This window comes from Phoca vitulina, unplaced genomic scaffold, assembly GCF_004348235.1.
Source record: "Phoca vitulina isolate PV1807 unplaced genomic scaffold, GSC_HSeal_1.0 scaffold2, whole genome shotgun sequence".
Taxonomy (NCBI): Eukaryota; Metazoa; Chordata; class Mammalia; order Carnivora; family Phocidae; genus Phoca; species Phoca vitulina.
This window is the reverse complement of record NW_022589705.1, coordinates 44,318,484-44,332,610: the sequence shown is the minus strand read 5'-3', so window position 1 is coordinate 44,332,610 and position 14,127 is coordinate 44,318,484. Positions and strand designations below refer to the sequence as shown.

At 34.0% G+C, this 14,127-nt stretch overlaps 1 protein-coding gene across 2 annotated transcripts in view; it reads right to left on the bottom strand.

Moving 5' to 3' along the window:
* ANKRD13C (ankyrin repeat domain 13C) overlaps positions 1–14,127 on the bottom strand; it is a 97,165-nt gene that overhangs the window by 68,593 nt on the left and 14,445 nt on the right. For both annotated transcript variants that reach the window (XM_032426170.1, XM_032426162.1), the window contains exon 2: positions 8,851–8,892. In XM_032426170.1, the coding sequence (XP_032282061.1) occupies positions 8,851–8,892 (42 nt within the window). The remainder of the gene's footprint in view (positions 1–8,850; positions 8,893–14,127) is intronic.

Sequence of the window (14,127 nt, the reverse complement as noted above, 5' to 3'; positions counted from 1 at the left end):
AAAAAACAAGATCCATCTATATGCTGCCTACAAGAGACTCATTTTGGACCAAAGACACCTGCAGATTGAAAGTGAGAGGATAGAAAAACATTTATCATGCAAATGGACATCAAAAGAAAGCCAGAGTAACAATACTTACATCAGACAAACTAGATTTTAAACCAAAGACTGTAACAAGAGATGAAGAAGGGCACTATATCATAATAAAGGGGACTATCCAACAAGAAGACCTAAGAACTGTAAATATTTATGCCCCTAACGTAGGAGCATCCAAATATATAAAACAATAACAAACATAAAAGAACTCATTGAGGGGCATTGGGTGGCTCAGTCATTAAGCTCTGCCTTCGGCTCAGGTCATGATCCCAGGGTCCTAGGATCGAGCCCCGCGTTGGGCTCCCTGCTCGGCGGGAAGCCTGCTTCTCCCTCCCCCACTACCCCTGCTTGTGTTCCCTTTCTCACTGTGTCTCTCTCTGTCAAATAAATAAATAAAATCTTTTAGAAAAAGAACTTGGGCTCCCTGCTCAGCGGGAAGCCTGCTTCTCCCTCTCCCACTCCCCCTGCTTGTGTTCCCTCTCTCGCTGTGTCTCTTTCCATCAAGTGAATAAATGGAATCTTTAAAAAAAAAAAAAGAAAAAAAAGAACTCATTGATAATAATGTAATAATAGTAGGGGACTTTAACACCCCACTTACATCAATGGACATATCATCTAAGTAGAAAATCAACAGGGAAACACTGGCTTTGAATGACACACTGGACCAGACAGACTTAACAGATACATATTCGGAACATTTCATTCTAAAGTAGCAAAATATTATGTTCTTTTCAAGTGTACATGGTACATTCTCCAGAAGAGATCACATACTAGGTCACAAATCAGGCCTCAATAAATAAGATCGAGATCATACCACGCATCTTTTCTGTCCACAACATTATGAAACTTCAAGTCAACCACAAGTAAAAATTTGGAAAGACCACAAATACATGGAGGTTAAAGAATGTGCTACTACAGAATGAATGGGTCAACCAGAAAATTAAAGGAGAAATAAAAAAAAAAAAAAGGAAACAAATAAAAATGAAAACACAATGGTCCAAAACATTTGGGGTAGAGCAAAAGCAGTCATAAGAGGGAAGTATATAGCAATACAGGCCTAACCTCAAGAGGCAAGAAAACTCTCAAATAAACAACCTAACCTTATACCAAAAGGAGCTAGAAAAAGAACAACAAACAAGGCCGAAAGCCAGAAGAGGAAGGGAAATAATAAAGATTAGAGCAGAAAAATGATATAGAAACTAAAAACGTAGAACTGATCAATGAAACCAGGAGCTGGTTCCCTGAAAAAATTAATAAAATTGATAAATACCTAGCCAGACTTAGCAAAAAGAAAAGAGAAAGGACCCAAATAAATAAAATCACAAATGAGAAAGGAGATATAACAACCAACACTACAGAAATACAAACAATTATAACAGAACATTATGAAAAATTATATGCCAACAAATCAGACAACCTGGAAGAAATAAATTCCTAGAAACAGATAAACTACCAAAACTAAAGCAATAAGAAACAGAAAACTTGAACAGACCAATAATCAGCAAAGAAACTGAATCAGTAATCAAAAGTCTAGGACCAGATGGCTTCCCAGGGGAGTTCTACTGAACATTTAAAGAACAGTTAATACCTATTTTTCTCAAACTACTCCAAAAAATAGAAATGGAAGGAAAACTTTCAAACTCATTCTAGAGGCCAGCATTATCCCAGTTCCAAAACCAGATAAAGACTCCATTAAAAAAGAGAACTACAGGCTAATATCCCTGATGAACATGGATGCAAAAATTCTCAACACAATACTAGTAAATCAAATCCAACAGTACATTAAAAGGATCATTCACCATGATCAAGTGGGATTTACTCCTGGGCTGCAAGGTGGTTCAATATTCACAAATCAATCAATGTGATACACCACATTAATAAAAGAAAGGATAAGAATCATATGATCCTCTCAATAGATACAGAAAAGACATTTGACAAAGTACGACATCCATTCATGATAAAAACCCTCAACAAAGTAGGGATAGAGGGAACATACCTCAACATAATAAAGGCCATATATGAAAAAACCACAGCCAATATTATCTTCAATGGAGAAAAACTGAGAGCTTTCCCTCTACTGTCAGGAACAAGATAGGGATGTCCACTCTCACCACTGTTATTTAACACAGTACTGGAAGTCTTAGCCTCAGCAATAAGAAACAAAAAGAAATAAAATGCATCCAAAATCAGCAAGGAAGAAGTCAAACTTTCACTATTTGCAGATGACATGATACTCTACATAGAAAACCCAAAAGACTCCACCAAAAAACTGCTAGAACTGATACACAAATTCAGTAAAGCCTGGGATACAAATTCAATGTACAGAAATCTGTTGCATTTCTATACACCAATAATGAAGCAACAAAAAGAGAAATCGAGGCATCAATCCCATTTATCAATGCACCAAAAACCATACGATACCTAGGAATAAATCTACCAAAGAGGTAAAAGAGCTATACTCTGAACACTATAAAACACTTAACGAAAGAAACTGAAGATGACACAAAGAAATATAAAGATATTCCATGTTCATGGATGGGAAGAACACATATTGTTAAAATGTCTATACCACCCAAAGCAATCTACACATTTAATGCAATCCCTACCAAAATACCAACAGCATTTTTCACAGAGCTAAAACAAACAATCCTAAAATCTGTATGGAACCACAAAAGACCCCAAATAGCCAAAGCAACACTGAAAAAGAAAAGCAAAGCTGAGGCATCACAATTCTGGACTTCAAGTTATATTACAAAGCTGCAGTGATCAAAACAGTATGGTACTAGCACAAAAACAGACACATAGATCAATGGAACAGAATACAAAACCCGGAAATGGACCCACAACTTTATGGTCAACTAATCTTCAACAAAGCAGGAAAGAATATCCAATGAAAAAAAAGACATTTAACAAATGGTGTTGGGAAAACTGGACAGCAACATGCAGAAGAATGAGACTGGACCACCTTCTTACACTATATACAAAAATAAAAAATAAATTCAAAATGGATGAAAGACCTAAATGTGAGACCTGAAACCATCAAAATCCTAGAGGAGAACACAGGCAGCAACCTCCCTGACATCGGCTGGCAACTTCTTTCTAGATATGTCTCCTGAGGCAAGGGAAACAAAAGCAAAAATGAACTTATTTTTTACTTCATCAAAATAAAAAGCTTCTGCACAGCAAAGGAAATAATCAACAGAACTGAAAGGCAACCTATGGAATGGGAGAAGATATTTGCAAATGACATATCTGATAAAGGTTTGGTATCCAAAATATATAAAGAACATATAAAACTGGACACCCAAAAAACAAATAATCCAGTAAAAAAATGGGCAGAAGACATGAATAGACATTTTTCCAAAGAAGACATCCAAATGGCCAACAGACACATGAAAAGATGCTCAACATCACTCATCATCAGGGAGATACAAATCAAAACTACAATGACATATCACCTCACACCTGTCAGAATGGCTAAAATTAACAACACAGGAAACAACAGGTATTGGCGAGGATGTGGAGAAAAGGGAACCCTCTTACACTGTTGGTGGGAATGCAAACTGGTACGGCCACTCTGGAAAACAATATGGAGGTTCCTCAAAAATTTAAAAAATAGAACTACCCTATGATCCAGCAATTAAACTACTAGGTATTTACCCAAAGGATACAAAAATACTGATTCAAAGGAGTACATGCACCCTGATGTTTATAGCAGCATTACCAACAATAGCCAAATTATAAAGAGCCCAAATGCCCACTGGCTGATGAATGGATAAAGAAGAGGTGCTATATATATACAATGGAATATTACTCAGCCATCAAAAAGAATGAAATCTTGCCATTTTGCAATGACATGGATGGAGCTAGAGAGTATTATGCTCAGCGAAATAAGTCAGAGAAAGACAAGTACCATATGATTTCACTCAGGTGGAATTTCAGAAGGAAAAGAGATAAACATGGGGGGTTGGGCGGGGTGAGGCAAAGCAGATAAGAGACTCTCAACTATAGAGAACAACCTGAGGGTTACTGGAAGGGAGGTGGGCAGTGGGATGGTTTAAATGGGTGGTGGGTATTAAGGAGAGCACTTGTAATGAGTACAGGGTGTTGTATGTAAGTGATCAATCACTAAATCCTACAACTGGGGCACCTGGGTGGCTCAGTCGTTAAGAGTCTGCCTTTGGCTCAGGTCATGATCCCAGGGTCCTGGGACTGAACCCCACATCGGGCTCCCTGCTCCATGGGAAGCCTGCTTCTCCCTCTCCCACTCCCCCTGCTTGTGTTCCCTCTCTCGCTGTGTCCCTGTCAAATAAATAAATAAAATCTTAAAAAATAAATAAATAAATAAATTCTACAACTAAAATTAATATTACTCTGTTAACTAACTGGAATTTAAATAAAAACTTAAAAAAAAAAAAGAAAGAAGGAGGTTAACAAGGAAAGAGGATGACAGCCCAGCTAAAAAGAATTTTTTAAAATAAATAAAATGGATTCTCCAAGAAACCCACCATCATGGGGTTTTATGCAAGTGTGTATGTGTGTAGGTATAAAGAAGTTAGGGGAACATAAACATGGATAGATATCTACAGACTTATGGAACTATTTCATGATAAACTTTTGAGTGAAAAGAAAAATATAGCAAAGTACTATGTATGGTGATTCAACTTCAGTAAAAACAAACTAAGCCCCTGTGTTATATAAATAAAGAGAAAGGAGTGCAAGGATACCCACTAGGCTATTAATATTAATTACATCAGGAAAAAAAAGTAGAAGAGACGATACGTTTTTATGTCTTTGTACTGTATTATTTCAATTGTTTCAATAAGTATATAGTAATAGCCTAAAATCATTTAAAAATTTTAATTTAAAATTATTAAAAAGCAAGACGGGCAATTTAAAGCAATATCCCAGTTGTGTAAACTAAGGTATAAGATTGGTATGATATATATACATATATATACATATGTGTATATATATGCTAGACATATCAGTTGTGTTTTCTGATATGCCATAAACCCTGCTGAATGGCTGCCCTTCACTCACCCATCACAGTTCAACTGATACAGAAATAAGCAACTAAAAAAAAAGTCAGATATTCATAAATATGCCAGTCACCTATGACATATTCTGATACATTAAAAAAAAAAAGCAGGATCAATCAAATGCCTCTCCTAGTAATTTTAACAATGAGTAATAAAAAAACAAGGTAGTTAACAACCAGGCACTAAGGCTTAAAAAAAATGCATAAATGTGCCACAAAGAAGTTAGGACTTGAGGAGTCTGGATAAAATGAAATTATGAGGAACAGAAATCACATACAAATAAGCAAGAGCTATAAATATAATAAAATATAAAGAAAGAGAATAGGATAAATAGGACAGTGCAAAGACAAAAGAACATCCAGAGAGAGACTCATGAGAGTAAGAAATCATACTAACTCTAGAGGTATTTCAGGGAAAAAAATTATACAGAAACTGCAGATCCAGAAGAATGAATTAAAAGGTGCAACTGGTTTGATGAATCTTTCTCTGATATCCAACCAAAAGGATAAGAAGTAAAGATTACTTTTCTATTTCATTTTCTAAAGATTCCTGAATTCTTCTTAAAGTATAATGTTCTTTCCATTTCAACTCAAATCCATAATTCAGTAACTTCCCAGTCTAGAAGGCCAACATGGTCAACACACCCAGAAATTCAGAAAAAAATCAGACTTTAATGATGAAAAAATAAGGTTATTAAGATGAATGAGAAAAGTAAATAACAGTGTAAAAGTCCTAGGATATCCCTTTTTAAGTCAATCAACAAATATTATTTGAGCTCCCTGGGTATTTTTACTGTGTTTACAAACAAGTATACAAATAGCAAGTTTTCCTTCAAAAATGAAATCAATAAAGGTATATTATATTTATCTAAGGAAGAAGATAAAAGAGGATGGAGTGCCATAGACTGAAGAGTGGTACAATGCAAAAGTAATTTACAGAATTAATAAGGTAGATGTTTTATCTTCCACTACACATTTCAATATTGCTCCTGTGTAACCAAATCTCAAAAATATGAAAAGGGCATAAAGAAAAAAGCAAAAAAGAGTATGTAGCTAAAAAAAAAAAAGTAAATGGATCAGTACATTAACTGTTGTACCTACTCTACATGAAAAGGACTCAGAAAAATCGAATATTGATATTATTTGCAGATCCTGAATCATCTAACCAACTGTTGCCCAAAAATACATTCCACAGAACTCTAGTCTCTCAAGATACATGTGGAAAAAAGCAAATCAAATAACTATGGGGAACAACAACTATATCCAACACCTGCTCCAACTTAGAAGGTCACAATGCATATTACCATAATTAAAGTTCTAAGAAAGTCCACAATAAAAAACTGCTTAATACTTATTAACCCACTATTTTCCAAATTGACTTGACCTGGAAATACTATTTTCCTCTCAACATTTAACAGTATGCCATAAAACTTATATTCTGTGAAACATAATTTAGACAGGCTAATGTAAATCTATGATAAAGCATAACAGTACCATTTCTGTTTTTCTTTCAATACTGTATTATAAAAATTTTCAAATATACAGAAAAACAGAAAGATGATCACAATGAACATTCAAATACTCTATACCAAGGTTCAATAGTTGTTAACATTTTATCACATTTGCATTGTCTTCCTCTTAGTGTTATATATAATAAATGTAATTTACGATATATATAAAGAACAGCAGACACACCATAGAGATAGACAGATGGTAGGTAAGCAGGTAGGTAGAAAGAGACGGCGGTGGGGGAGGTGGGGGAGAATGGCTGATTCCTCATATAGTCTTGGTTATTTCTCTTCCTAAGATATAGCTAGTACTCATTTCTTGAGTTTCTATAATATGTAGCCTCTTAATAAATTTCTCTTTACCTAGAAGTTACTCACTGATATGAGGAATTCTTAATCTCAGGAAACAAACTGAGGGATGCTGGAGTGGTGGGGGGTGGGAGGGATGGGGTGGCTGGGTGATAGACATTGGGGAGGGTATGTGCTATGGTGAGCACTGTGAATTGTGTAAGACTGTTGAATCACAGACCTGTACCTCTGAAACAAATGATACATTATATTTTTTAAAAAAAGAAGATAGCAGGAAGGGTAAAATGAAGGGGGGGAAATAGGAGGGGGAGACGAACCATGAGAGACTATGGACTCTGAGAAACAAACTGAGGGTTCTAGAGGGGAGGGGGTGGGGGGATGGGTTAGCCTGGTGATGGGTATTAAAGAGGGCACGTATTGAATGGAGCACTGGGTGTTATACGCAAACAATGAATCATGGAACTCTACATCAAAAACTAATGATGTAATGTATGGTGATTAACATAACATAATAAAATTTAAAAAAAAAAAGAAAAAATTTCAACATCAAAAAAAAAAAGTTACTTAAGTGAGTATTCCTTGCAAGAAGGTATTTAAAAAAAAAAGCATAATAAAAAAAGAACTAAAAAACATTTGAGTCACCAATTTGTATAAAATTAAAATCAAAATTAAATTAGTCTGTAGATCATATGCTTAAGCGTATAAACTTAAAAACCAAACTAATGAAAGAATTTTGTTTCCAACAAAGTAAGTTCTGGTAACACCCCTGGGATCTGCATACATTCAGATCAAATGTTTACACCAACTGTATTATACTATGTATCAATAACAGATGTTCCAGAATATTACTTCTAGATCACCAGAAAGAAGAGTGTTAACAAAAATTCATTACCCTGTTTAAAAATTTAAGACTGTATGTTTTTAAAAGATTTTTATTAAATACATCTAAAATTTTAAAATCCAGCATCAAAATGTTGCCAATCCTCTATCTGAAATCCTCACTTTCCAGGATTAGTGGGAAGATTTTTTTACTTCTATGAATAGCCTTAAAAAGTAAATCTCTTAGGGGCACCTGGGTGGCTCAGTCAATTAACCATCTCAGGGTCCTGGGATCAGGCCCACATCCGGGATCCATGCTCAGTGGGTTTGCTTCTCCCTCTCCCTTTGCCTCCACCCCTCCCCCTGCTCATGCTCACACACGTCGCACTCTCTCTCTCTCTCTCTCTCTCAAATAAATAAAATCATTTTTAAAAAAGTAAATCTTTTAAATCACCTATGAAGGTTTTTTAATTAAAGAATAAACAAGTTCTTACAATCATCTAATATACAAAAGGTTAGCCTTCTGAGTTTAGATATACAAAACAATCCCTATTAAAGAATCTTATAAACTCTTTGAATATTAAAGGGATTATAATAATTAACAAATTTATAAATACTTACTTGATAAAATAACAAAACAATAAAAAAAAACATAGTTTCAAAAAGCATAAATTTAGTATAGGATTTCCATTAAGTCTTAAGATGAACTATGGAAAATGAGAAAATATTATTTTTAAAGATTTTTTTTTTGACAGAGAGAGAGAGCACAAGCACAGGGAGCAGCAGGCAGAGGCAGAGGGAGAAGCAGGCTCCCCACTCAGCAGGGAGCCCAATGTGGGGCTCGATCCCAGCACCCGGGATCACGACCTGAGCCGAAGGCAGACGCCCAACCATCTGAGCCACCCAGGAGCCCGAGAAAATATTATTTTTAATATACTGAATCCTAACTCAATTAGCAAATAAAATAATCATGTAAATTTTGAAAAACTCAAAAAACAAAATTCATTTTAAAAATTTTTAACTAAATTTGAAATTACATGAGTGAAGTCAAACATAAGAAATGAAATATTTACTAACCTTTATTTCCTAACATCACAGCAAGATGTAAAGGAGTGTTTCCTAAAATTAAAAAAATAAATAAATTAGTATAAAAACATAGGAAATTTTATTTAAAAGTGGTTTTATTTCCTTCAGAAATTTCACTGACAGATTTTAAGCAAAAATAATGTGACTGCAAAATGATCTTGCTAATATGGCAAATTCAAAGTCAGAGGATGCCATGGTTTCTAAACACAATGTATTCTACCCCCCACCCTTCAACGCCCACCAAATAAAGGATACCAGTTTGCTTTCGAGATATCTTCTCCCAACTGATTTCACAGATTCCTTTGCTACTAATTTCTCTATCATATCATTCTTTGTTCATTCAGCAAACAATTCAAATACCTACTATATACTCATCTTTGGGGACAGATATCAAAAAGACCCAATCCCAGTCCTCAAGTTGTTCAGAAGTCTTCTGTTAGAGACTGATATGAAAATAAAGAATTGCTATTGTTATTTATTAGAATAGAAGAGAGTATAACATGATAATGGAACACAAAACAGAGCTCCTAATTTTGCCTGTGCAAACAGAATTAACTAATGAAGAGGGATCAGACTGAAATGAGTCTTGAAGAAAGGGTTAGAAATTTATAGGCAAACAAAGTAACACTGACTAGTATTCCATGTTAAAAACAATTCCCCCAAATTACATTAAAATGCAAGAACAGTTTATATTTAGGAAACAAACAAATGTTTATGACTAGTGGGGTAAACAGAATAATAAATAATGAAATTGGCAAGATGAGCAAAAGATAAATTAATGATGATTATAGGCTATGCTATGAAGTTTGGACTATATCCTATTAGTTGATGTTATATAATGATTAATTTAATTTCAAAATGATACCCTAAGCCACACTAGTAGCCTAAAAACATCTTGATTATAAAAGAAAGCAAACCTATAATTTTTTAAAAAGTTACTGAATAAATTTACGTATACTAATTTTCAGATATTAGCATTTTTACAGAAGGCACCACATAAACAATTTTTGCCAATAAAATGAGCTGCACACTTATCAAAAAATTATATACAGGATAAAACAAGATTTGACTACTTTTTTAAAAAACCTTATAGATGATCTACCCCAATCTCTTAACTTGACAAAACTGCCAAAATGGTTAACACACACACACAAAATTTTTTGCTCGATAAAAGCACAATGGAATATGAATTGCTGGCTGTAAATACAGCAAGATAGTATTTTGTGCATAATTTAGAAGCTTAATAAATTCATTAAACTTAAATCTTCTCTGTAAGTAATTTTACAAAACAAAAAAACCTAGACTACAATAAATTTCTTTGTCTTAACTATTAGGAACAACAACAACAAGAAGACAGATTTGGGGACATAATTCATATTATGTTTTTCCGAAATAAGATTTCCCTTAGTGACTAGGCCATATACTCCCCAGTTTTCACACCTCATAACGAATTCTAGTTGAGATATGCAAACTTTGTTAATAATCATACATTGAACCATGTCCCCAGAAAAGAGGTTTTGCTCACAATACCACTGAAGTAAACTTCAATAGTTGCCAAGTTATTGGTACAAACTATTTTCCAAAAAGTCAAACTTCAATTCTCCAAATATTTCAGACTCTTTAGGGAGCTGGGTATCTTCTTTTATGCTATCTAGTCCTACAGGTTTATATTTTTATCTTATAGAGTCAATATTCATTTAGATTTACTTAACCATTTTTGCTGCTCTTCATTCCTTCCTTCATTTCTAGTCTTCCATCAGAATCATTTTTCTTCTACCCAAAACAAATCCTTCAAGATTACCTTTTGTGAAGGTTTAAGTGAATTCCCTCAGGTTTTTGTGTGTAAATGTGTATTCAACTTCAATCTTGAAGAACACTGTACTGAGTATATAATTATTGATTGGCTATTATTTTTCCCCTGCACTCTATGTGGTCTTATGATCTCCTTTTTTTGCTGAGAAGCCAGCCATAGGACTTTCTACCCCTCCTTTGAAAGAAATGTGATATGTCTAGCTACATTTGTTTTGTTTTGTTTAAATTATCAGCCATTTCACTCCAATGTGGATTCCTTTTTTTAGTCTGCTTGGGTTGGACTTCTTGAATCTCCGAATCAGTTCTCTCAACAATTTTGTAAAACTCTCAGCAAGTATCTCTCCAAATATTGTCTTAGCTCCATTTCCTCTCTTCTCTCCTGGGGTTCAATTAAAGTAGAACTTGTCACACTTTCTATTTTTTTTTTAAATTTCTTTCCCTTTCCATTTTCATTATAGATATGTTCTTCTAACCTATTTCCAAGATCATGAATTCTGTCTTCTTCAGGGTCTAAACCTGTTAGTAAACCTATTTATTTAGTTTTGAATTTCAGCTATTATATTTTTCTATTTGAGAATTTCTATTTGGTTCATTTTCAAATACATGATTTCAATTTTTATAATTTCCAGTTCTCCACTAAAATATTCAAACTTTTCTCTTATCCCCCAAGAACAAAATAAACATTGTTATTTAAAGCCTCTAATAGTAATTACAATAAATGAAGCTCTGATGTTTTTTTTCCACCCCTGGTTCTCACTCATGTTGTTCAGTTTCCTTAGAGTGCGGGTCATCTTTAATTATATACTGGATATAGTATTTAATGGGCTCTCTATATAAAAATTTTGAAGCCTAAGAAACAAATCCTCCAGATACTTTCCTTTGCTTTTGACATATGGCTGGGGGTACTAGACTTCATTAATCCAGGGACTGACAATGTTTTCTGACCCTCACAAATGACTCAAAGCTGTGCTCCAGCCTCCACCAGAGCTGATTTACTTTTTGTTCACTCTTATTTCTAAGGTGTAGCTCTTTAAGTTACCAGCCCAAACAGCAGAGTGTTTAAGAGATATCCCCCACTTGGTAGGCCCTGACCTCCATCTTTTGTCCTCTTAGCTCAGTGAGGCTGTCAAAAGTGCTGCTCAGCCTCTCCACTACTTCCGTTGGCTTTGCAAAAGCTACTGGGGCAAAATAACTTAAAATGCAAGGCTCAAATCTTTGGATTTCCATCTTCTGCCAGATCTTGGCCCAGTAATTCCTTCCTACCTCATTAGATCTCCAATACCCTTGAAGTTGAATATTTTATTCTTATTTGCTTCTAACGAAAACTAGTCCTAATAATATAGTCTATCATTACTACAGGCAGAAATTCTACTTCGATTTTATTTAACTTTTCTCCATATCTGTAACTGTGCCTTCTCTTCTTTGGTACTGTTAATGCATAAAGATGAGATAATTTTATGAGCACTAATGATCATAACTTGTATCGAAATATAATTACTCTCTTAGTACTTTTAAATCATTCTTACCTGAAGTTCAATTTTATCAGTAATGAATCTTGCCATTCATATTTTTTTATCATTAACTCAAGAATAAATTTTTAATTTCTTCCAATCTCCTTTAGATGTGTCTTGTAAAAGTCTTTTTCTTCTCTTTTAGCAGATGTCACAGTTACTATTTTTGGAATTTTTTTCCCTACTTCTTTCTCTCAATAACAAACCTCATACGTTAAGTACATGAACCAGGGAGAGCACATGACTCAAACCTAACCAGTCTGATACCCAACTAGAAAACTGTTTCAGGAAAGGGCACAATTCCCACCTGGGTCAAGTTCTTTTCTGCAATTTTTTTTCTTTTCTTTTTTTCTTTCCTTCTTTTTTACTAGAACTGGTAGGGAAGACTGCCTTTTGCTGCTGGAACTATAGCTTATCCCTCATTCTTCAAATTTTTCTCCTCTTCCTCTAGCCTTTTTCTCAAATGAATTTTTTACATCTTTCATTCAATTTTCTATACTGTCAAGACTTTATTTAACAGTATCTTCAGGATACTTATAATGACACTTCTTTTATAATGAATATTTTTCAAAGACTATCAAATGACTTTTTTTCTGCTCATCCATCCTGAAATGAAGATTTATTCAAATCTAGTATAGGAAAGGACAATAAGACCGCCCCCACTCCTCTTAATTCATTCAAAAAATGAACAGCAGAAGCCCCTTCTAAGCTCTGAAGCTAAAAGAACAAGCTGATATTTAAGCATTTTCCTGTGAGACTCTATTCTAATACTCCAGATAAAACAAAGAGAATCAAATAGTTGAGAGATAGTTGCTGCATGGGAATCAAAGATAAGGAAAATGGTGCAAGACATACTCTTAAAACTACAAAACGTAACTGAAAGAAATTAAGTAATACCTGAATAAATGGAAAGACATCCTGAGTTCAAGGATTAAATATTGGTAAGATGACATAATGGTCTATAATTTCAAAATGATCTCCATCAAAATCCCAACTGGCTTTTTTGAAGAAACTGACAAGCTGAGCCTAAAAGTCATATAAAAATTCAAAGTACTTAGACTATCTAATCTTGAAAAAGAACATCAAAGCTGGAAGATTTACACATCCCATTTTCAAAACTTACTACAAAACCACAGTAATCAACACAGTATGTACTTGTGTAAAGACAGACCTATATATCAATGGATCAATCATATTACACATAAAAATTAATTCAAAATAAATCATGGACCTAAATATATGAGCTAAAACTATAAGACTCTTGGGGGAAAAAAATGAGGAAATCTTGTGACCCTGGATTAGGTAATGATTTCTCAGATACACCAAAAGCACAGCACAAAAGCACAAAAGCAAAAATAAACTGGCCTTCATCAAAATTAAAATGTGCTGCAAAGAATGACATCAGGAAAATGAAAAGATAACTCAGAGGGGAAAATATTTTACAAATTATATGTTTGATAATATCCAGAATATATAAAGAACTCTTACAACAAAATAATTTTTAAAATCCCAATTTAAAAATAGGAAAGGATTTGAATAGCTTTTTCTCTAAAGAAGATATACAAATGGCCAGTAAGTACATGAAAAGATGCTCAAAATCATTAGCCATTAGGAAATACAAGTCAAAACCACAATGAGATACCACTTCATACTCACTAGGATGTCTAAAAAACAAAACAAAACAAAACAAAACAAAACAAAACAAAAAAACACAAGTGTTGGCAAGGAAGAGAAACCGGAATAAATCCTCATACAAAGTAAAATACTGTAGCCACTTTGGAAAACATTGTGGCAGTTCCTCAAAATGGTAAATAGAGTTACCACATGACCCAGTAAAAGGTATATACCCAACAAAATGAAAACATGTCCACACAAAAACTTACATACCAATGTTCATAGCAGCATTATTCATAATAGTCAAAAAGCAGAAACAACTCAAACGTCC